The sequence below is a fragment of the Typha latifolia genome, chromosome 10, assembly GCF_019914945.1.
Source record: "Typha latifolia isolate L0001 chromosome 10, TyphaL0001v2, whole genome shotgun sequence".
Taxonomy (NCBI): domain Eukaryota; kingdom Viridiplantae; phylum Streptophyta; class Magnoliopsida; order Poales; family Typhaceae; genus Typha; species Typha latifolia.
The window spans coordinates 4096422-4119534 of record NC_133095.1 but is presented as its reverse complement, the minus strand read 5'-3'; the positions used below and the strand labels follow the sequence as shown (position 1 = coordinate 4119534).

Here is a 23113-nt window from a genome sequence, read left to right as displayed (position 1 = left end):
GGTCTAATTCCAACATGCATCAAAGTGAAAACAAAGATAAGAATCAATGCCATTAATTCTTGGACTCAAATTCTTCCTTAAAATATGAAAGGGACAATAAGTTGTCAAGAGAAGACTCAATGAAACTTAGCTTGAAATTAAGTTGATTCAAACTTGATCAGTTTGGACTAGGCTCGAAATTAATTTCGAAGCGAGCTTGATTATGAATCAGCTCGATCAAGCTCGCCCAATAAACTATTTAAATATGATTCTTTGGAGACAGACTTTAATTTAAATATGATTATCTATCTCTATCTATCTGTTATTAAATAAATTAATCTTAAACTAATGAGATATATATAAATAATAAAAAATAATCAAATAGATAAAAAATTAATTAAACTTTATCAAGTTAATTATAAAAAAACATCAATACCCTTATTATGATAGATATACATTACTCATAATTAAGGATATATATATGCCTTTTACGCAAGTTAATATATTTAAAAGATAATAATTATCTATTGAATCGTTAATATCTTTTAAACTTGTTGCATTTCTATTATACCCTTAAGGATCTTAACCGTTAGATCTTCATCGAAACGATTAATAAATAATTACCTCTCATACGAAAGAAGTGCTCATATTATGTAAAAATGGCATATTAGTCAAGAAGATTTAATTACGTGTGCCTAACTTACTAATTACATCTTTTTTTTCTATTAAGATTTATCTCTTACATATTATTATACCTTAATTATAGGAGATATCATTTAATATTAAATAATTTAAATTTGATTCTTTGGAGATAAACTTCAATTTAAATATGATTCTCTACATAATTACCACTAAAAACTTTCAAAATACAAATAATTACTACTATATTTTTGAGGTATTAGACATAAAAGTTAAGGTTGAATGATAATATTCATATACTAGGGTGTAATCCATAAATAAAAGAGAATTTACCTATTTTGTGTTTCATACCTAACACACTTCGATAGATAACGTGACGGTACTAGAAAAAAAATATTCTATTATAATATACTAAATATTTTATAAAATACTTAAATTACTCATGTCGTATGTGTTCTCTTATTTCCTCTCATCTTTCTCATGAAATTGACAGAAGAGGAGGAAGAAGAAGAGGAAGAGGAGGTGGCAACCACTCAAAGAAGTGGTTGGAGGAAAGACTATGGAGGGAGAGAGAGAGAGGAGGATATTTTCATAATTTGATTAATATTATTTAGCGGTGTTAAATAAAATTATTAGAAAGAATTAGGGGTCAAATTATAAAATTTCTAAATACGGAGGGTGAATAAGAAAATAGATAAAATACATGGTGTGTGATTTGTAAAATTTTCTAAATAAAAATATACCCAAAAAGACTTTGGTAATTACGATTTACGAGGACTTTGAAGACGTCAAAGGAGAAGTTTCAAAGCATTAGACCAAGACGACCTAAGTAGTAGTAGCGTTGGGTTGTTGGCTATATATTTTTTTTTCACATATTACAATCTTACCCTTTGACGCATAACAAATCCTAGTTACTCCCAAGGATTAGATCCGGCTTTTGATACCATGACCCCATGATGGCATGATGTCCTCCATTAGTGACGGAAATAATATCTCGCTCCACAAAAAAATATTAAATTAACAATTTAATCTCATATTATTTTTCCACAAGAGAGAGGAGAAGAGAGAGGAGAGAGAGAGAGAGAGAGAGAGAGAGAGAGAGAGAGAGAACCTTCTGCTTCTCCCCACCCCCTTTCCTCTCGCTTCACCTTCGCCCTAGTTGTCGCATCTCGTACAAAATCATCGCTTCTGGCATGGATTTCGAGCTCTCTATTGACTAAAACGCCCAATTCTCTGGAAACCCTAGACTAGGGCGACGCGAGGTACGCGTCGATTTCTCTTTCTCTCCCCCCTTTTCTGATGTTTTCCTTCCGATTCCCTTTTTAAGCGGATCCCTTGCTTCCAACCGCTTCCATCTCGCCTTCTAATAGATTTTGGGGTTCTTGTTTTGATTCGATCGAGTTTTCTTAAATTATTTCCGCTTGCCGCTTTTGTATGTGTGGATTGATTGCTCTGCACGTTCGACATATTCGGTTTTTCTGGACTTTTGGGAGGAGGAGGGGTGAAACGTGCTTATTTCTTTAATAAAGGTGCTGCTTTTGCTGGTATCGAGGATTGAAATCGATGCAAGGATGTTGATTTTTATTGATTGCTATTACTGGGTGTTTTGATAGAAATCTTCGATAGGGGAGGTGAAGGATGGAGAAGACTGCCGAAATAGAGAAGACGGCTGAGATGGAGAAGACCGCTGAGATAGAGGGTCACTTGCAATCAGCCGCTGCGTTCGTGGAAGGGGGCATTCAAGATGCCTGTGATGATTCATGCAGCATATGTCTTGAAGCATTCTGTGACAGCGATCCTGCCACGGTAAGAAATAAATTGTCTTTTTTATAACGATGGTGTAACTTTGATTGCCATGCTTCTATTTGAGCCTACATTATGGTTATTTAGATTGTTCTTAGCGTGCATGTTGCTGTTTATTGCCCAGGTGACCAGTTGCAAGCACGAGTTTCATCTGCAATGCATTCTTGAATGGTATTCTCTGCCTTGCTATAACCAGTTTTTATTTGATGGTTATTATTTGGAGGATTTTGCTGTTCTTTGTGTTTCAAATATGTTGCGGTATCTAACTTAGGTTTATTTAGTGATATAGGTTTCTCATTGTGTCTCTATAATACCATCTTCGTGCAGTTCTTTCTGGAGTTGTATTTTTTAAATAGATTTTGCAATCTGGTTCCTGAAAGCCATATTGTAGCTGTCGTGCCTAGTTGCAATGCATTTACTAAACAAATGAAAGATGTAGTTACTTTCTTGGTTTTATGGGAAGTTATTTCATGTTATCAAACCAAGCTTGATAACGTGAAATATACTAACCAAGTTATTTCACGCTGTCATGCCTAGTTGCAATGTGTTTACTAACCAAATGAAAGATGTATTCACTTTCTTGGTTTTATGGGAAGTTATTTCACGTTATCAAATTTTCATTTTGTACTTTTAGAACTGGAAACCAATTTTCGTCACCTACAATGTATGATAGAATGAGTGTCGTGACTGCAACATATTATGTTATTATGTAACATAGTATCATCCAGAATGTTAGATGGCAAGGAGGACTGGAGGAGTGAGCAAGTGGAAGTATGGGACCTTGCTTTTGAGTTTGTAAATATCTTGTTGATCAACTCTCTATTGTCAGTTCAGTGCTTTTTTCCCTTCTGCACTTTGGCTTATTTTTACATTCTCAAACTTAACATATAGTTCCTTGGTAAAATCTCATCTTCCTTACTGGAAATAAATAAATAGAACTCATTGTGCCTTTTAAATTCCCTAGGACTGTATTATCTGCTATGGTGTTAGTCTTTTTTTTCTCTCTCTACAGAAGTTACAAGATAAACAGTTGAAGATCCTGGAATTTATCTCCTTGGTATTACATTAAGAGACTATTACTTTTTACTTGTAAACTGCTTGAGTCTTGATGCCAGACTGGTCAGTTTAGCTTTCTTTTTGGTTAAATACTTACTTCATATTATGACCTGCAGTTATTTGGAGAATAACTTGACATGATTTTGTTGGGAGTAGGTGACACCGTGACAGTACTACATATCGTTCTTTCTTCTTTGTGGTTATACATGAATTCTTACATCTCATTAGCTTTCTAACCCAGTCTATTTGCAAGTAAAGCAATTATGTGAGATCTTCATGAAAGTAAGGAGTCAATAATTGCTGTCGACTTCCATTTATCTCGATATTCTAATTGGCTCGTTGCTTAGGTGCCAGAGAAGCTCCCAGTGCCCCATGTGTTGGCAGCCCATCAGCTTGAAGGATCCTACCAGGTTTAACTAACATATTTGAGTCTGCTGGAAGACCCTCATTATTATTTTATTTCAATATATCATTTGAGTTAGTGTTTGCTATTTTTCAGCCAAGAACTACTTGAAGCTATACAACAGGAAAGGAGTGTTAGGGTCAATAGGTCACGCAGTGCTGCCATTTTTCATCATCCAGTGCTTCGAGATTTTGAGTTGCAACATGTATATTTCTATCTACCACACATTTCTTTCTTACACATTTTTCTGATTTTTCCATTCGTTTATTTAGGGTTTGTTTTAACATAGTGCACTGAATTTCATTTCAGCTACCAGTAGGTGCAGATGATGATGAACTTGAAGAGCGTATTATACAGCACTTGGCTGCCGCAGCTGCCATGGGTAGAACACACCACATTGCTAGAAGAGAGGGGTTACGTAGTAGAGCAGGAGCTCATGGTCGTTCACAATTTCTCGTGTTCTCAACTACTCAAGGCCCTCCTTCTCTTAGCTCTTTGTCTACATCTTCTGTTGATAGAGGCGAAAATGATCCTGTCCCTGCTTTAACTGCTCCTAGTCCTCTAATATCCACTGCTGCTGTGGAAGAAGGACCTCCTTACCAGGCCTCGCAGGTTAACTTTGGCCATGCCGATCAAGTTGCAACCTTGCCATCCATCAGCAGTGCTACATTTGCTAATAGTCCTGGTCCAACTCATAACCGGTATTTCATCCAGTATTTCACATAACCTAGTAAAGTTAGTATTTTTTAAAAATCTATTTTTGTTCTATCATTTGGAACTTTAAATCTGTGTTATATTATTATTTAATCAGGAATCCTGCTGGTCAATCCAGTCCTGTTAGACAAGACAGAGCAGGACCATCTGACTTCCATTCCTTTTCAGAGTCTGTAAAGTCTCGTCTCAATGCTGTCTCAACAAGGTAGGTTTGTTTTGTATATGTCCAATTTGATAGATGGAAAAATAGACATTTGGTTACAGAATTTCCTGGCTGTAATTTTGTGGTGCATTAGATACAAAGACTCTATAACAAAGAGCACAAGAGGATGGAAGGAGAGGTTGTTCTCTAGAAATAATGCTATATCAGATCTTGGGTCTGAGGTCAGGAGAGAGGTCAATGCAGGAATTGCTACTGTCTCACGCATGATGGAGCGCCTTGAAACAAGGGACCGACCTGGATCATCACCTACTTCCACCCCAACTCGATTGCCCACAGAGACAGCTAATGAGAGGGTTACATCAGATAACACGACTGGTATTCTTAATGATGCTAGTTCATCAACTTCTTGTGCTGCAAGTTCTGGTTCAAAATAGCATACTCTACATAAGGTGATGCCTTTTATGTCCTTGCTGTTGATTTCTGAAGTTGTTGACAATTAGAACTCAAATATGAGTTGTGATTATCGAATTGCAAGTCCAAATTATTACTTATGGAGCCTCTTCATTATGGTTCTTTGAAGTATTGTTAGTATTATAATGAATGTGCATCCCTTATTTACCTGCTTCTTCAAGAAGTATTCACTTAGCCTAAGCATCTTGACTATTTTTCATATGCAAATTAAGAATTCTGCTTGTTATAAATCTGTTTGGTTGCATGGAAATCTTTTATTACAGTTGCAGTATAACCGCATTGGTTTAATTTTATGTCCAACCTCATTTGTCTCTTGTTAGAGTTCATGGATTAGATCAACTCTTTTGGTGCCTATAGGTTTTTGCTATCCCATAAATTGATTAATGTAGGATGAAGAAGTCAACTGTTGATGGCACTTGCTGCATTCAATAGTCTATTGTGAGTGATGGACACTTGTTGTATACAGTAATCATTTTTGAGTTATGAGCTTTGCTTGAAATTGGGTAAATTGGGTTGATAACTTTGTCGTTTGTGGAGTTCCATTGTTTTATCCTACCCAGTGTGCCAAATGCTCTTGGTGGGCAAATGGCAGTAAAGAGGTTTATGGTGCCAGGCAGATGTCTGGCACTATGAACCAATGCGGTCCTCAAGAAATTTTTCTAATTTAGGTTGCCTATATTACATCCAATTAGATAAAAGAAATGTAATGAGTAATATTTCCTATTAAGTTTTATACGATATTTAGTTTTGAGTCATGACCTTTGCTTGGAATTGGGCAAATTGCATTTGTAACTTTGTAATGTGTAGGGTTTCATATTGTAATTCTACGCAATGTTCCAAAAGGTGCTCAGTGGGTAAATGACAGCCAAGAGGTTTCATGTCATCATGCTCAAAAAACCCAAAGCAGCTCTCAAGCAATTTTTTTCTCATTTAATATTTCTAGTTTTCTATATTACATAAATTTTAATAAAATAAATTTAATTAATAATGTTTCATGCCAAGATCAATTAGACAAGAATTAAAGAACAGGAAATCCCAAGAGATAAAATAGTATATTGTTATATACTTCTATACTTATATGTATCAAAATAAGTATTACAATGGGTCAATAGCTTAACATAGCATCACTTTAATCTAATCTCTAACTAATTAATACATCATTCTTTATATGTTTTTGGTAGACTCCCTTCTCGTACATAATCAAAGTTATCCATCTCTCATTTGTATCTGCTTCTAAAGATTTCTGGTTGGAAGCACAGATTATGTCCTTCGTGGATTACAATTACTTTTCTCGATTAATATATCTTATTTTGGTGTTGTTAGGAGTACAAGGTTGTACAATAGAAAATTAGACCAGTTTTCTTTGTAGAATCTAGTTTACATAAAAAATAAGGTGGAATATATTTCAATTCATAAATAGGAGGATTGGGAATGAGTAAGTCTTTCTTCACTAAGTATGAATTGGGAGTTCAACAAGTCAGAAAATGGAAATGTCATGGAGGAAATGGTTTGAAGAATAAAGTAGAGCGATGGATCTGCAAAGAACCATTCTTATTGGTTGCTTTGCCATTCAATATCCTTGTGGGATAGGTTGTAGTTCTATGTGGTATGAGAATTGTGTGCTGATACACCTACCTATTTGCCTTGTCCTTTTCTCATGTCTTCCATTACTCAAATAATTTGTCACACACATATTCGAGCATCCAACTTTTACTAGAAATGCTTTTATATACATTTGGGATGCTTCATGTACATGTCTAGTGGGAGAGACAGTACTTTTAATAGGCCAATATTCAAGATATGGAAAATAGAAGACAGACTTCTTTCCTATTGTTGTCTTTTCTCCCCCTCTTTTTCATAATTGTCATTGCCAACTGAGCCTTTTCCCGACTGTATGGGCTCAGTTGAAGTACAATTCGAATGAAAAGAAAAAAAACAGCAAAGATTTAGGACTGTCTTTGTGTTTTAGAAACTGATTCCAGGTTCTATGCAGATCAGTAAGAGTGGGCTTGCTTGAATCTTATAAGGCTAGTCAGTGTGTTGAGTCACCTACCTTGCTGCTTCTGTTTGAGGACTGAAAGTTAAGACCAACCATCAAGTAGGGATTCTTCTTTATATGTTATGTGTGGAGAAGTTAGAGATATAATTTGAATGATGTCTAAATACTCTGTGTGCATCATATAACCCTATCCTTCTGAAAACTATTGGGGGTCTTGACAAGGCATCTTGCAGTCTCTTGTGACAAAGAGAACAAGATAAAAAATAAGAAATTAGTTTCAATTTAGTTTTCAAGTATGGGCCACTCAATTTTTTATTTGCCTTTGGATTACTATTTGTGGCTCATTTATTTGACCGTCCTTAGGGTCTAAGTGTAGATAAGTGTTGCGGTTAGATATGATCTTTAATTCTGAAAAAGAATTTGATTTATCTAGAAAATAATTTTTTTTATTTGAATGCTTCTAACTCCCTGCATGATTACATTATTTCAGGTTCTACAGTTCTGCTATCCCTATAGTTATGATGCTGTGATGTTGAAAATGCTCGAATGCTTCACCGTCCTATAAAAGCTGCGGAAGTTTTGTTCCTTCACATCTGTCTAATAGAAGCAATCAGAGCCTCCTCCTGATATCTTTACCTGCCTCTTGCTACTTTGTGAAAATCATGTTGATAGTGCAGCAGTTGGCAAATAAAATATATGTATATTATTCTCTCTGGAGTATACTGGAGATCATAATTTCTATCACATAATTGATGATAATAAACAATCACACAAAGATTGAGCCTTGTCCTTGCTGGTTGCAAGATCTTTGTTGATTCTTTTTATCTTCCTCAGCAGTTCAGTTTTACATCATCTCATCGGGTTTGATGTTAGAAAAATTCCTCTTCTGACAACCAAGTAAAACTGTGTTTGTTTTGGCCTGCTGTTTTACTCATTCGTTTTCTTTACTCTTTCCTAAGTTTTTTGTTCATACTTCATGTCCAAATAGGTGATTGCACCCTTATATTTCCCTCCAGGATTGCTAATAAGTTAAGTATTTTTTTTTAATATTGAACAATAGTGCCTTTTACTAAAGTAGCCAATTGCTGAGGTGATTTATTTGCAGAACCGCATAAATGTTTTCGTAGGGAGTTGTCTTCTTATCTATTTCCTATACGTATCATAATTTGCTTTGCTGTGGATATGCTATTTTAAGAGTTTATATAATACGAGCTGCTTTAACTGCTGCTAAGAGATACGTTATTCCATGTCAATTTCTTCGAGACATTAATTGGGCACTAGGTGGAATTCTATTTTAATAAAAAAAAATAATGTAATGAATTCCTACTTGGTTCCAAAGAACAAGACATACTTATTCCAAAATACAAGAACAAGATTCAAACTTTATATACCACGAGGAGCAACAGCCGATTGTTTGCCCATTTATCTCAATCTTCTTCGCAGCTAAATTCATTTATCAACAACAAAAACCAAGTACGTGAAACAACAGAGTGTTTTACTTCACAAATGAAAGGTTTTTCCCAACATTCCCTGATAGAGAAACAAAGTAAATCATATTCAACTCTTGAGAGACAAAAGGATAGTAGAAGAGCACTAGATTGTTACACTATACATCTCTAATCTGCCCAGAAAATTCTGAATAAATCGACGACTCGATCGGCTGGTCTGGAGCATCTTTATCGAGTCCCCTGTCTTCTTGTTTCTGCCCACCAAAAGGTGCTGGTTCCCCATGAGGGGCATGGTTAGAAGGTAATCCGAAAGATCGAAAGAAGCCGTCCACCATCCCTTCGGCTTCCTCTAGGAAATCGCTACTAATCCCCGGAAAAGTGAAGGGCTCACTGCTACTAGTTGGAAAGCCAAAAGATGGAACTCCTCTTTTCACTTCATCCGTAACATCCTCTTCACTGTGCTCGGTTTTTGATTCAACCACCTCTACAGACCTAGACTAGAGAAAAGAGGGAATTAGTTCGTCGCTGGAGAAAACTGGAAGAAAATTGAAGAAAGACAATAGATTTTCATGGCAATGCGAGATTTTATTACAGGATAATGTAATTATTATGAAACCGAGCACATCTACAACCAGCCGTATATTGTTGTCAAAGATATCGGTGAAGCCAAAGAAAGTGAGAATTTTAGTCTGAGAGGTATGGTTTACGGAAACCATAGAACGTTTACAGATTTCTTTTACAATCGGCGATGATCTTTAGAATTGCCACGAAAAGGTAAATTGAAAAATATTCCTAAAAGAAGATAAATTTGCCATGAAAATCTCTAAAAGAAAGATTAGAATTACAGTTGGTGATATGATCTTTATAGTTTCTTTTGTAATAGGGGATAATCCAACTCCCAATCGGGATAAGAAACAACCACTCGGCGTTTCAAGAAACCCAAATTGACGGATTGAAATGGACAAGAAATGAGAAGAAATGATGGCAAGATTACCTCCCGACGCAGTCTCTAAGCGTCTCCTCGGTCCTCTCGCACTTCCGTATGAATCTCCCGTCCTCCGCCTCCTCCGTCCTGCAGCTCGATCGCACCACCTTCCTCGCTGAGCACGCGACCCCCTCCCGCAACCTAGTGTTAGGGTGTACGAACTCACGCATGTCGCCCAAATCCCCACCGGAGAGAGAAATCGAGGGCTCGTCCCTCTTCCACCACCCCATCTCTCTCTCTCTCTCTCAGTCGCTCTATGTGGACTTAGAACGCAAAGCGGTGGTCTAACTCTATTCGTCGAGGTATCCTTATTATATCGTTATTATATAACGCAAACCGGCAAGAAAATTACACTTGCCGCCGACTTCTATGGAACCATCCCGAATCACAATGCGAATTTAGACACTATTTTTAACCAAATCTTCTTGATCTTTCTGCAAAATATGATTCATGAAATCTCTGAAAAATCCTATTAATAACATAGTAATCTATGAAAAATACGAAGTTATTTGAATATTCCAGTATTCAACATTTGGAAGCTTTGCAAATTTACAACATAATGTCTATACACTACATTTAAAGAGAAAATGTAACTTTTATTGATTACCAAAATTTCCTGCAAGATATACCTATCAAAACAGATATGCTACAGAACATTATGAGATCGAGGAAAAAAAAAACAGCTCCCATTCAATACAAAGCATTGTGATTGATGAACTCCTGAAGTGGCCCGGTTTTACGAAGCGCATTAATAAGAGCTGAAACTAGAGCTTCTTCACAACTTCTTCTATTGCCTTCTCATAATATCTCATTCTTTGTGTGGAAGTTACTGCACTGTTGAAATGCTGCTTGTTAAATGCTTCCTGGAAGGAATTTGACCAGGCCTCAAGCTTTTTTTGTGCCTAGATTGGGCAAATCAAGGATAAGTGTAAGAATGCTGATGGTCAAGTACAAATATTAAGATATGTGTTCAAAAGAGAGATTTTGTTGAACCTGAGATTGTATCTGCTTTAGGGTTTGAGAATCACTGGCCTCTTCAACAGCTTCACGAATCTCCATCATCTGCATGGCATTGGTTTCAAATTGTAATTATTGATAAAAGTATTTGTGAAGCTAAGGAGAAAGCAATATCAATTTTCCAGTAAGTAGGATAAACTATAGGTATGATGATAAATGATCTGCCGGATTTCCATTCTAGGTGGCACCCAAAGAAAAAGTATCCTACTGAAAATAGCCGTAAAAGGTACCTCGACAAGTAGATCAGGATCTGCAACTGTTTTCTCTTCATCAACTTGTATACCTTCAAGTTTCAACTATCACAAGCCAGCACAGGAAAAATGAATCTTAGGTAATATATTCTTCAATCCACAAGGAAAAGTAGTAATGTCCATAACTTCTACCCAAACAACAACTTATACTTTCATGCATAGTTCGAGAAGATAGATAAATGAACGATGGGGTAACTGTATTGTAGTGCCCACAATTACATAGGATGCATCAAAGCCATTCACAAACCGTGTGATTTTTCTAGTGAGTCTGAGAAAATGAATGTGAGAGAGAACAAATACATCATTAGAGTCTTGAAATAAAATTTTGACAAACTATAGATCAAATAAATTTTCAGCAGCTCAGTTAGATTAATCTACTTATAAAGAAACAAAGCACTTTTCCTTTTACCTCCAAATGTTATCCTTTTGCTGATCCTGAAGGGGCCCAATTCAAGTCATTACATTACTACAATATTATCCATTCAATCAAATATGTGTTTCCACCTGGTTTATGCCATGCCATGCCACTAACCAACTGTAAGTCTCTAACAACAACACAACCTTCAATCCCAACTATATTGGGTCACCTGTATAGATCATTCCTCTCCATTCATCTATATTTACTTTAGGATCCATTTTCCTAGTTTTCTTGACAGAAGCTTTATGCTGGTTAGCCAGCTATCTAACACAACCCTTATACTTCATCAGAAACTGCTACTAGCTATTAAATGATATTATAGACTTACAGCAAGTGTAAGCTCGCACAGGCGGCATCATGTCACCAACCAACTGTCCGGTAAAAAAAAAATCTACAACTTGCCTTTTTAATATATTCAAGTGATAGAGGTTAAAATTTCAGTCACGTACACAGTATATCTTTGTGCTTCCTTAGCTTCTAGAGGTAATAAAGATACGAGAATCCAAATAAGTCTCACTGGGCACAATCGTGAAAAAAAAATTTAACGTCCTTCAAAAACAATTCCTGCAATATGGCATTTGCAATGGTATTTTAGCCAACCCCTCTGCTCCTACACAAATGATGCTCTGAAGTACCTATATGCTATTTGTTGAAAGATACTAAAATCGAATACAGTTGATATGTATTAAAATGCCACATTCTTATGGCGGACATCTAGTGAATTTCTACATGATATATCTTACACTTCTTCCCAACTTTTTTCTCATATGCAGATTGTGCTATGTTCCAGTCGTAAATATACGAAAAGAAATTGCAAGTCAAAAAGTAGGCAGCCTGCTCTTCTTTATAAGCAAGCTATAGTAAGCTTACCAAAGATAAGAAAATAATACAGTCATCATACAAATGAAGTGTTAGGCATGAATGAAACAACAATTAATCAACAAATAAGATGTCAAAAGCCAGATTATTATACTAAACTCACCAGATATAATGCCCTTGACAAAGGTTTTCTGAGCGTGTGATAGGCATCAATCACGCGGGCTGACTGCTCAGCAGCAAAAGCTTTTTCATTCTAACGGGAGGAGAAATAGAGTAGGTTAGCTCAACATAATCTGCTATAATGTATAAGGGAAAAAGTCTATCTATGAAGTTATCTAATGTGCCACAACCTCAGATTTTGTATGAACAAGATCAGGATGTAACTTCTTCTGCCAATCCTTGTACTTGCCTTCTAAATTATCATCCTTTATGTCATATGTCCTTTCCCTGTGAATTTCAAAAGAAACTTTACTAGCTAATATAGTCATTTTAAGCATCACACTTTCTGCACCAATCCTACAAACAAAGAAAGGACTTTAATTTGTAGTCCTCCAAACAATCAACCCCACAGATACAGACATGTTAATATGAATATAAATAAGATATTCAGCTGGAAGTCTATCAAGTCAAGAGAACAACAAACCATTAGTGAAAAAAAAAAAATAGACTCCTATATTTGGCTCACTAATACTAGAACATTTACAAATTTCAGAACATTCAGAGAACTGATCAACCTTGTAACCTGAACTTCTATCTTGCTAGAAAAGTGAAAAACGGAACCACAACTGTCAAACCAAGAGATAGGCATTCTCCCAGTTTTCGTAGTTACTACTGAATACTGAGGTAACATAAAGCTATCACAGGAACATAAATCGTAGGATTGTGTGTTCACCTCAGCATATCAGAACTCAATCCAATAGACAATACAAGCAAACATATAACAACTAAATGTAAGAGTTGTATCACGTGAATTTGCTTTGGTATGCTTTAATTCCCAAGTATTATTGAATTTCTATTGATAATTCTTTTTCAGGATATCACGGTATATGTTGAATCTACCATATTTTTTTAAAAAAAAGAAGGAATTTTCATTAAGCATGAGATCTAAAAGATGAGTTAGATATTATTAAAATCCACTAAGAGCTAAATAAATTGATTTCCAATAGTACTCACAACCCAAATATCCGGAAATAATCCACTGATGGATCCACAGGCTGCACGCTTCCACACGAACCACAAGCCAGGAATGGCTTCGCCGCCGCCGATGAGACCCCGCAATTCCAGCACCTCAAGGGTCCTCCTCCGTGGCCCGACTCCGACGACGAGAAAGAAGACTTTCCCCAGACCTTAGATTCCCGGAAGGAGCAAGGTCGGCGGCGGACGAGGGGATCGGAGAAGAGGAGGAAAAGGCGGGTATGGAAAACCCTAGAGGGTGTGAGATGATGGCCAACAGGGAAGAGATAGTCGCGGCGGAGGAGAGCGAGGGAGGAGGTGAGTAATCTCCTTCGGCTCCACATTTCTTGGAGTTGGCAACGATCGAGAACGGAGGGCTCTCTGCAACAATTCTACAAACAACTTGCGTGCAAGACCAGACCGCGAGAGACGTCCTACACTTGGAGATTGCAGTCCAAAGTATTTAAATGGGCTTGTGATCGAGTGGAGCGTGGATGCTACCAGGCGTTACGTCGAAGTGGGCTTGGGCTTTTCCTAGTTTTATCCAACAAAAAGTATGGGAATTAAGAACTCTTCACCCCGTTTGATAAGTTTGCTATTCCGGAATAAATCTCCTTTATTCTATGCTTTCGTTTTCCCGAATAAAACCTCCTCTCTCTGGATATCTTTATTCTATGTTTTCGTTTGGATAATTTTTTTTGGAATAACTCGATCACTTGTTTTTGAAATGTAAATTACCGATTTGCCCTCTTCGGTACTAAAATCACCACTTTAAAATATATTTATAGTGAAAAAAATTTGGTTAAGAAATGTGAAAATATCCACGAGAAGATAAGATAATAATTGTAAAAGAATTTATTTTTATTTTTATTTTTATTTCATTTTAAACCTATTTCTTATGTTTCTAAAAAAATCTATCTATTAATTTGCATTAAACTATGGGAGAACAATAATATCAATTTGATAATTTTTTTAACTTTTATTCCAACTATATATTGTAGCCGCCAATCATCTTATCAGATAATTTTATTCCAACTTCTTTATCCTTCTTTTTGTAACGAAACACTGTATTAGAATTGGAATACACGAGCATATATAGATTAATGAGTAGATTAAAATAATCATAATAAGTAATTAATAGTTTTAATACATAGAGGATGTAATATAATCACACCTTAGTTATTATTGCTACCTGCACTTAATTACTCATTTAGCAAAGCTTTATTATTTTTTAAGGAAAAAATATTTTTTATTTAGAAGATTAAAAATTTTAAGATAGAAAAAAAAAACGGATTGCTTGATATATACTTTTCTTCTATCAGTTTTCATTTGTTATTGTTTAGAAGTATAACTATATTTAACCTAGATCCCATATTAAGCAACATGAAAACTATACGCTCCATAGCTTAGAATAAGATATTAAATAAAAAGATATATATATAATGACTATATCGATAATATATAGATACCACCAAGTATATTACAAGTTATTCCATATTCAAAAAATAAGTACAAATATATCTAACATCGGATCTATATCTATAGTTACACTTAAACACAGATATATATTAAGCTCACAGTTTCTTTCACTGTATCTAAATCCATATCCTTATTAGAGGAACAAGTAAATGATTTTACTACTATTTGATATCGGTTTTCAACCCTAGTCCCCCTCCACATTAGGGCACATAATTAAAACCCGTTGGATTTGTGCGATCGAACTATTTTCCCCTTCTTTTTACTTTTTTATTTAAAAAAAAATTATGTGGATCCTGTCTGAATTATATTGTCCCATGGAATATAATCCAGAGAGAGAGAAGCACAGAAACACTTTGCTCCCATATAGAATCCAAAGAGCACGTGGAAACACTATTATGTGGGTCAAGATCTTTAGTAAGGTTCGTTGGATCGAGAAAATAAATCATGGAAGAGATTAAAAAAAAAAAAAGTTTATTTACGTAAAAAGAGAGAAAGAAAGCTACAGATTGAACTGCTATGATTTGACGTTTCATATTTCTAAGGACAAGGGCTGACAGATAGCTCGCCCATGAAACGTCAACTGATTTGATATACAAAGTACACTGAAAGATAGAGAGAAGAGTCATTCATCAAGTACTACCAATTAAAAAATAAAAAAAGTACTACCCAAAAGATACCATTTAATTTAATTTACACTCAGAAAGTATTCTTAGGGTTCTACCTATGCTGCCGATTACCACCTTTAAAAATATTCCAGTTACGTGAATTAAAATCACTATTTAGAACAATAATAATAATAATTCTATTTACTTGACCCAGTGTTACGCTTTACCACGCTTACTGCTACGCAATCGTAGTCTCAAAAGTAAATTCACATTAAAAAGAAAAGAAAAAGAAGAAGAAGAAGAAGAAGAAGAAGAGAAAAAAAGAGAGGGCGTGAAGGGTTGGCAGGTGCGAATTTTAATGCGTGCGTTGTCGTCTTGCTCTTCTTCTTCCGACCCTTCTCGAAGCGCGGGTAATATGTTTTTAAGTTTTTGACGTGTGGGACCCTCCCCTCCCCTCTCTCCATCAGGTACGAGAGCGACAGCAGAGCGCGAGTTTGGTGCCGGAACAGCTGGGTGGTAATCAAAACTGTAAACGGTCTTCCGACACGTCCATCTTAATTTTGCACCCAACCCCTCGTCTTTCCAAACTATTCCATCTTCCTACGTTATATATTAGTTCTAAAGCAACAATATATATATATATATATATATATATATATATATATATATATATATTAGTCTTAAAAGAAAAGTAGAGATTGACACAAGAAGAAGAAGAAGAAGAAGAAGAAGAAGAAGAAGAAGAAGAGAGTGCATAGGTTTTGGCGTCTTGCGAGTGGCATGCAGCAACCTTGCACACTCTGAATCACTGTAGGATTGTGACTCTTCTCTCTCTCTCTCTCATCAGCTTCGTATTTAATATTGCTTGGTGTCACTCGATCGAATCAACGACATTCTAACTCTCGATCTCTACCCACAAGCTAGAAATGGCAGCTTGTATATATACCTGTGATGATATCTATACCTATCTATCTATCTATCAGTATAGATGCAAGTCGAAATCATTTCGTTAATTAGCAGATCTTGAAATATTTTTTCCACCCTAGTTGCTGCTCTACGGTTGGTGTTTTGCATCCCATACTAAGCTCGTTGTGAGATCTGAGGTGCATGAATAAAAATGCACCTATGTTGGTTAGTTGGGGAATCTGTGCAGGAAGAAATAAGCAGCAAATGTATGGCAACTCAAGACAGTCAACGTTCAGAAGATGGAGATCAAGATGAAGACAAAAGAATAAGGGATTAGAGATGCTAGAAAGTCGATTTTTTTTCCCTCTTCTTTCAGATGATCTATTTATAGTCTTCATAGTCAAGGAAGACTTGTATCTTCCTTTTGAATACTGATGTTTTCGATTACGTTAGTGGATAGATGAGTGCAGTTGATCATAACAAGGCATCTAGACTAGTGAACTAAACCCTAACAAGATTAGTATAACATTTGCAGGTTATATATAATATTCTCACATATTTCATCTATTTACGCTTGTGTAAACACACGCACCCAAACATACTGTTATCTTTCCCCTTTTTTTTCCATTTGTATTTGGGATGCTCACAATTTACTATTATTTTTCAGAAAGAAACAAGTAGCGTTCACTATGGCTTTCTGTTTTGATAAGTTTATCAGAGTTATAATCCAACTTCTATGCAGTGCGACTGTAAGCTACATCATGAAAGATGCACGCTTGGTCAGGTTGGAGAAAATGGAGTGCATGTGAACAACTTAAATGACTAGATCTCATTACTAGCTAGTTGAAGGTGGGGGTCCATTATCTGACACAAACTTGTGCTACCTTTGCCATCTGCTTTTAAAGATCAGCAACTTCATTGTGTTTCAGTCAATATTAGAATATTATCTTCATGAAATCACCTTCTTCTTTACTTTATCTTATACTGTGCTAGCTAAGACTAATCCATTAATAATCTCTCTCTCTCTCTCTCTCTCTCTCTCTCTCTCTCACCCAGCTATATACACTTGAAACGGATGAAGAAGAATATTAGCTAGTTAATAAGTTGTACAAATTTCATCTTGTATATCATAGCAAACATTTAATTCGATGTATTTAAAATCCCTCTCTTCCCACAAATAAGATACAGTCATATATTTTAGTCCCTAGAATTGGCAGTTCATACATTTTGTCCATAAGTTCAACAAATAGATAAGAAAGCATCTGTACAATAAACACAATCTTCTCAATAGAAATCCTGAGTTTTCTGGAGCGCTGCTGCTGCGACAATACCCTCATCCAACTTCGCTTACTTATTGCCGTCAATATTTAGCCCGAAATGGATGTGCGGAAAATGCGCCCACTGCAAATCATCAAGAAGTTGTGTAGTTATCATTATCACCAAAAGATCAAGTTTGCAATATAATGATATTACTAGCTGGCCCTTAATTGTTCTTGTTCAGGTGTATGATTTAATGATATTTGATGTAGCAAATGCCTTTTAGTTGATTGATACTAATAAAATCCTACATCTATAACAAAGTGCATCCCAAGTTTTGTAGCAGTACCATTTTAAAGGTAAAGGCATTCCTCAAGGACTTCACAATTACAGACTTTCCATGGTTATGCAATAGAGTGATGGCAGAAGATAGCACAATTACATTAATTAAATAGAAAAAAAACGAACTTCCAAGAAATTTAGGACATTAATTCTAAATGGTATGATTGAAGTGGTCAGGTTTTGCCCATAGAATAGCACATAGGAAACCAGTGTAGGAAACAGAGTTAATCTTGGAGTATAGGTAAGAGTATGCTGTAAAAAGGGAATGCAAAATCTCGAGAATCTTGTCCATGTATTCGTCCAATATCATTTGTAACATCACTTGAAGCAAGTGTTTGAAGAAAAGGACCATAATAAGATAAGATAAGGTACTGTAATTTTCACATATACACACACACACACACACACCTTACTAATTATCTAAGAGGTACTTGTTTTCTTCCATTTTCTAAGCTTAATGATGATCTTAAGAGACCCATAGAATGATTAGATATTCTAGTCCTTACTATATCCACTGATGCACGACTTATTTGATGTACTAGTCCTTATGTGTCCGGGTGCTTAAGGGAGTGTTGTTCAGGTGTTGTGTGGAAAGAGTACATTTCCAAATTTCAGGAGTTATCTAATTCTCCTTATATAAAAAATAAGAAAATAAATATAGACACACACACACACACACGAATTTGACTACAAAATTTCTATATGTTAAAATGTTGAAAAGGTTTCATTACTCTTCTAACTGCAGATTGGTCCTAGGGATCGTCAAATACGAATCACAAGGTGGAAGGCCACTTTCACATCAAAACTTATAACCAAAGGTAAAGGACTTTGAAAACGTACAATCTTCCTCCATAGACTTTGACTCTTGACTTAATTCTAATAATTTCGCTATATACTTAATTCCTAATTGCTTTTCGGGTTGAGCTACCGGTGCCTAAGATCCTTTGAAAGAGTACAATCCTTAAATATATTGAAAGTGTTCGGCATTGTATACTGGGGAAGGAAGCTCCAAGAATCCATTTGTACCATATGGTGGAAAGATTGCTAACTTAAAAGGGAAAAAAAACTTAATTTGGTACACCTTAATTGTCTAACATATATGTTTTCTTTCATCAATTTCTATCTTCCCTACTTCACCATAACCCCAAATACATGTTACTATGTTTGCACCATCCAGGATTTTCGTTTAACAAAATCGAATTAGCTAAAACACTACTAAAGTTTTAGAATAATCTAGAAAGAATGGGCAATTAAAATCCTCATTAAAATGTTAATTATAACAACTATTAATATTTTACTTCATCAACAACACTTACATTCTTTGCTGCCGTGCTAAAAGCTTCCCTGTGGGTAATGTCAGGATTGTTAGCCTTTATCCTTTGTATCTCTTCCCTAAAGGACAAAAAGGACATTAATGTTAGATTGGACAGATGCAATACTGCATTGAGATATGCTTCAATAATATCTTATAGAGTTCTTCTTGGTGCTCCATTGGATAACAAATGCATAATTAATAACAAGAAGGAATTTGGAATATATTTCTTTGAGAGTCATCATTCGGAATACTCACTTGATAAATCTGTTATATGCTGAAGGAACGCGTTGTCTCTTCTCAGGGGCTGGTTAGAAAATGGATAGAAGATTGAAAATATAAATGATAATATGCTATTTGATGCATGGGGAAATGAACCAGAAATGAATACAAAATTGGAGAAAAATTAAATTGTCTTAATGAAGATTGACATAAAAGTACTTTAAAATACACTCGGAGGTAAAACTTTTATAAATTAATTAGGACACTTTTTTTAACTATATTCTTGCGTTGCAGTAGAAATCTCATGTCATCGTTTTATTTTCCTATTTTATTCCTAGAAAATGCCGTATATATATGCATATGGCCTAGTTTGTATCAATGTACATGTGCATATTGAAAGATGAGATAACTGGTAATTAAGTATCTGATGTTACTTCCAAAACAAGTAAAAAAGTTTAGATTGACAGTGAGCTGTTATAATCCAAATGAAGCCTTCAGTTCTCACCATAAAGAAAAAATTATGTTTCAGAAAAGAAATTTCTTTCCATATATCCTGACTACATCATCTGCATTGCGATCGATGGTTACTTGTGATAGTCATATGCAGAAGACATTTAGACTTACGCCGAATAGGAGTCTGCAGTTGATCATGTTCCATTGAGTACATCAGTGCTGATCTGTTACATTTGGAAGATGATCCATAGTCTATGCATTTATCATGAGATGCAACGTTGTGAGTCTGCAGTTTCTCCCACCACCAAATTGAAATAAGAGAAGCCATTAGAGTTCACTAAATATTAGCAGAAATTACTAATTCTGAAAGGAGGTGAGAGGAAAGACTCATCCTACATAATTATAAACAAGAGGCAGAATAGAAGTCTTTATTATAGTATAATTGGTTTGGCATGTCAAACAATGCATTGATACCAGGAACGTACCTTAATCATCTCCTGCACATAGATACTAATGCAATAAGCATAGTTGACAGCATTACCTATGTAATCCTTTTATAAACACTCTAAGACAAGTAATGTGCATAAAGACTCAATACTCATGCCTTGGAAGAAGTTGCTGACCTTTGAAACATTATATCGATCAAGGTCATAAAATTATAGTTAATACGATAAGATGATACGAAAATGTAAAGGAATTTCTCAACCTGAAACTCTTGAAGAGGGAGTGTTTGAAGCAAAGATCCCATGTTCACAGACAACAAGTTAGCACAATGACCGCATCGAACTGTTACGACGTTGAGCAAACTATTGCTAGGAACACTAACCTGAATCATAAAGATAGATGGACATTTTATGAAATTAATGGAAAATATACATAGTAAAAGTAGTTTGATAGCAAGAACATTGAACACTAAAAGAATTTTATAATGAACATTACAAAATTTAAACTCGTATAGCTTAAATTTGCTTTTGTATGAAGAGAAATCCATATATACTAAAAATGCACGAGCTAGTATATAGCAAAGTAGGTATAAGAATAACACTGAGGAACTCCAATTTTTTAATAAGTATTACTGCTTAGCTTCAGCATCTTAGGCACCCATGACTACATATAGTATTACTGGAAGAGTGGACGAGTTTAGAGTTCATGAAAAGAAAGAACCAAGTAGTTCTTCATCATGCAATCTAGTGATCATCTAGAAGGAGGAGGAGGAGAAAGAAAAGAACAATGAGACAAAAATAGCAGAAGAATGATACATCAAACAAGGGTAAAGATCTGCACAAATACTGAGTGCACTTTCCATCCTTAACACTTTCATCATGCTCTGAATTGGAATGACTTTCCCATTGTTTGCTTTCCCGGGTTCAAGATCTGGAGGGATCTGTGAACACTTATATCCCTGGAAGGGAAACAGCTATATATGCATCCTTTTTCTCCTTGAAGAAGTAGAATAAACAGGAGCTCCTTCAAATGAGTGTGAATTGCATAACTCAAAAGGGAAAGAGGAAATGTTAGAGACAAGTCAAAGATAATATAAAGGACTGGTACTGTGAATAGCATCTGTTTGAGCTACAAGCCTAATGTCTGCTTCCCCTCTTCTTTCTGCACCCCATCTGACCGGCCCCTCTCTCTCTCTCTCTCTCTCTCTCTCTCTCTCTCTCTCTCTCTCTCTCTGACTGCTCCAAAGTTAATAAAGACAATAAAAACAATATCAAGAAAAGAGTCGAAAATCACTAGACAAGCAGAACCATTTCCTGACATCTCAAGGGGGGTTAGGGCAATTTTTTTACAAGCAAGGATCAGAAACTTGAGCTACAATGTGAAGTCATTTCATGAGAATGTGGTGATTCATGCACGATGAAACATTAATATCCTTTCCTTTTGGTAGCAAAAATAAATCCAGTGTCATCCTTTTGGTAAAAAAACCACTCTGGAAAGATGCATGATGAAATATTATTATCCTTAGTAGAGCAAAGAGAAAGCGTTTGCATTGGGTGTGAGGATAACACAAATATCTTTGAACAAATACAACTTAGGAACTTCAAAATAAAGAACATAAAAGTATAAATTCAGGCATCAAATGCAAAAGCTAAGGGCACACAAATAATTTCTGTAAGGAAGATTAAAAAAAATACCAAATAAATCGAACTGCGGAAGATCTGTGATCTGAAATTTTTATGATTCATCCTCTAAGATTTCACCTATGTTTGCAAAAGGTTGAGTGAGTAAAGAATTAAGATGCAGGCATCCAGTTAGTCTGGAACAAAATCATCCATCTTATCTGCCATTTAATTTCCATCTCTAAAGAAGCTGGTGGTATATGCATGAACCAAGTCGCCACAATATCCTTCACCGGACACCCGGTATAGGATAATTACCAAGATTCATCAAGATCTCCCTTGAACTCTACAAAATCACATCCATGTGCTTAGCAAAGAAAAATTCTCTAAGCAACTGCTAAAGAATTATAGGTTCTTAATGCCGTGAAATAATCATCACTATGAATTATCGTGATCCTCTAGGTGAAATTAAGACAAACAAGTTGGCATACTGTCATGCTACTGATGGCCCAGCTGTTGATAGATCAACCATCCAAGCAGCGAGATTGCAATCGCAAACCGCAACATGAGAAGAGGAAGAGAAAGACAGAAAGAGAGGAAGGCCAATATGATCAATACCACAAGAATGGTGTTGCAGAAATTGCAGTGGACATAGCAAACTTGGTCAGGCGCTAATTGGACCGACATTTTCCGATCTCCAGAGGCACAAGATGATATAAGCACATAAGCTAATGAGGGGGAAGAAGAAGATAGAAGCCCAAGAAGAGGTCTGTGATGTAGTTTATATACAAGATGTGGAAGGATAGCTTTCCTCTTTTCTTTTTTCTTTTTTTTTTGTTTGCTTTTGCTTTGATTTTGAGGGGAAAGTTGGGGGAGAGGAAGTACCAAATGATAGTGGGGGAAATAAACAGGTTGAGAGCAACAGTTTTGGAGTGGCTCTGAGGTGGAGTAGGAGGTGGAAAGAGTTATGATTGAAAGAATGAGTGGTAAGAGTCTCTACCACTGTTACTGCTACTACCCTCGCTCTCTCACTCTCTCTCTCTCTCTCTCATATTCCCTGTAGGACAACAACAAGTGGGCTAGCGAAAGGATATTAATGGTAGAGAGAGAGAGAGAGAGAGAGAGAGAGAGAGAGA

The 23113-nt window shown here is 35.7% G+C and overlaps 4 protein-coding genes across 6 annotated transcripts; 1 reads left to right on the top strand and 3 right to left on the bottom strand.

Moving 5' to 3' along the window:
- The first annotated feature begins 1611 nt into the window (after window positions 1-1611).
- LOC140796840 (E3 ubiquitin-protein ligase RHF2A-like) lies at window positions 1612-8016 on the top strand. 3 transcript variants are annotated; one of them, XM_073149986.1, is made up of 9 exons: window positions 1612-1880; window positions 2232-2424; window positions 2546-2592; window positions 3825-3887; window positions 3977-4085; window positions 4190-4581; window positions 4692-4799; window positions 4891-5206; window positions 7718-8016. In XM_073149986.1, exons 2-8 carry the CDS (start codon window positions 2257-2259, stop codon window positions 5189-5191), a joined length of 1188 nt encoding a protein of 395 aa, XP_073006087.1. In that variant the 5' UTR covers window positions 1612-1880; window positions 2232-2256; the 3' UTR covers window positions 5192-5206; window positions 7718-8016. The 3 variants fall into 3 exon arrangements, with proteins under 3 accessions (XP_073006087.1, XP_073006089.1, XP_073006088.1); XM_073149988.1 differs by having other exon boundaries at window positions 1663-1880; window positions 2245-2424; XM_073149987.1 differs by having other exon boundaries at window positions 1692-2147.
- Window positions 8017-8701: 685 nt separating this feature from the next.
- LOC140796615 (fra a 1-associated protein-like) lies at window positions 8702-9944 on the bottom strand. Its single transcript, XM_073149678.1, has 2 exons — window positions 9670-9944; window positions 8702-9167 (listed from the first exon to the last, which is right to left on the bottom strand). Exons 1-2 carry the CDS (start codon window positions 9888-9890, stop codon window positions 8834-8836), a joined length of 555 nt encoding a protein of 184 aa, XP_073005779.1. The 5' UTR covers window positions 9891-9944; the 3' UTR covers window positions 8702-8833.
- A 205-nt stretch (window positions 9945-10149) lies between these two features.
- Window positions 10150-13852, bottom strand: LOC140795926 (iron-sulfur cluster co-chaperone protein HscB homolog). The gene is made up of 6 exons (XM_073148748.1): window positions 13339-13852; window positions 12516-12612; window positions 12329-12418; window positions 10908-10973; window positions 10654-10722; window positions 10150-10562 (listed from the first exon to the last, which is right to left on the bottom strand). The coding sequence occupies exons 1-6, from the start codon at window positions 13680-13682 to the stop codon at window positions 10425-10427; spliced, it is 804 nt and encodes a 267-aa protein (XP_073004849.1). The 5' UTR covers window positions 13683-13852; the 3' UTR covers window positions 10150-10424.
- Window positions 13853-17432: 3580 nt separating this feature from the next.
- On the bottom strand, window positions 17433-22942 carry LOC140796569 (protein YABBY 2-like). Its single transcript, XM_073149619.1, has 7 exons — window positions 22596-22942; window positions 20621-20740; window positions 20400-20411; window positions 20086-20200; window positions 19498-19546; window positions 19244-19319; window positions 17433-17729 (listed from the first exon to the last, which is right to left on the bottom strand). The coding sequence occupies exons 1-7, from the start codon at window positions 22662-22664 to the stop codon at window positions 17676-17678; spliced, it is 495 nt and encodes a 164-aa protein (XP_073005720.1). The 5' UTR covers window positions 22665-22942; the 3' UTR covers window positions 17433-17675.
- Between the last annotated feature and the right edge of the window lie 171 nt (window positions 22943-23113).

Coding starts and splice junctions, on each gene's coding strand:
- LOC140796569 (XM_073149619.1), bottom strand. CDS start 22,664: ATGTCGGTCCAATTAGCGCCTGACCAAGTTTGCTATGTCCACTGCAAT. Junction 20,741..22,595: donor TCTGCAACACCATTCTTGTG/GTATTGATCATA, acceptor TTTATGATTCAG/GTTAGTGTTCCTAGCAATAG. Junction 17,730..19,243: donor TTAGCACGGCAGCAAAGAAT/GTAAGTGTTGTT, acceptor GATGATTTGCAG/TGGGCGCATTTTCCGCACAT.
- LOC140795926 (XM_073148748.1), bottom strand. CDS start 13,682: ATGTGGAGCCGAAGGAGATTACTCACCTCCTCCCTCGCTCTCCTCCGC. Junction 12,419..12,515: donor TTGTTCATACAAAATCTGAG/GTTGTGGCACAT, acceptor TCCTCCCGTTAG/AATGAAAAAGCTTTTGCTGC. Junction 10,974..12,328: donor TGTCAAGGGCATTATATCTG/GTGAGTTTAGTA, acceptor GGCTTGTGATAG/TTGAAACTTGAAGGTATACA.
- LOC140796615 (XM_073149678.1), bottom strand. CDS start 9,890: ATGGGGTGGTGGAAGAGGGACGAGCCCTCGATTTCTCTCTCCGGTGGG. Junction 9,168..9,669: donor CTTAGAGACTGCGTCGGGAG/GTAATCTTGCCA, acceptor TCTCTAGTCTAG/GTCTGTAGAGGTGGTTGAAT.
- LOC140796840 (XM_073149986.1), top strand. CDS start 2,257: ATGGAGAAGACTGCCGAAATAGAGAAGACGGCTGAGATGGAGAAGACC. Junction 2,593..3,824: donor CTGCAATGCATTCTTGAATG/GTATTCTCTGCC, acceptor CTCGTTGCTTAG/GTGCCAGAGAAGCTCCCAGT. Junction 4,582..4,691: donor CCTGGTCCAACTCATAACCG/GTATTTCATCCA, acceptor TTATTTAATCAG/GAATCCTGCTGGTCAATCCA.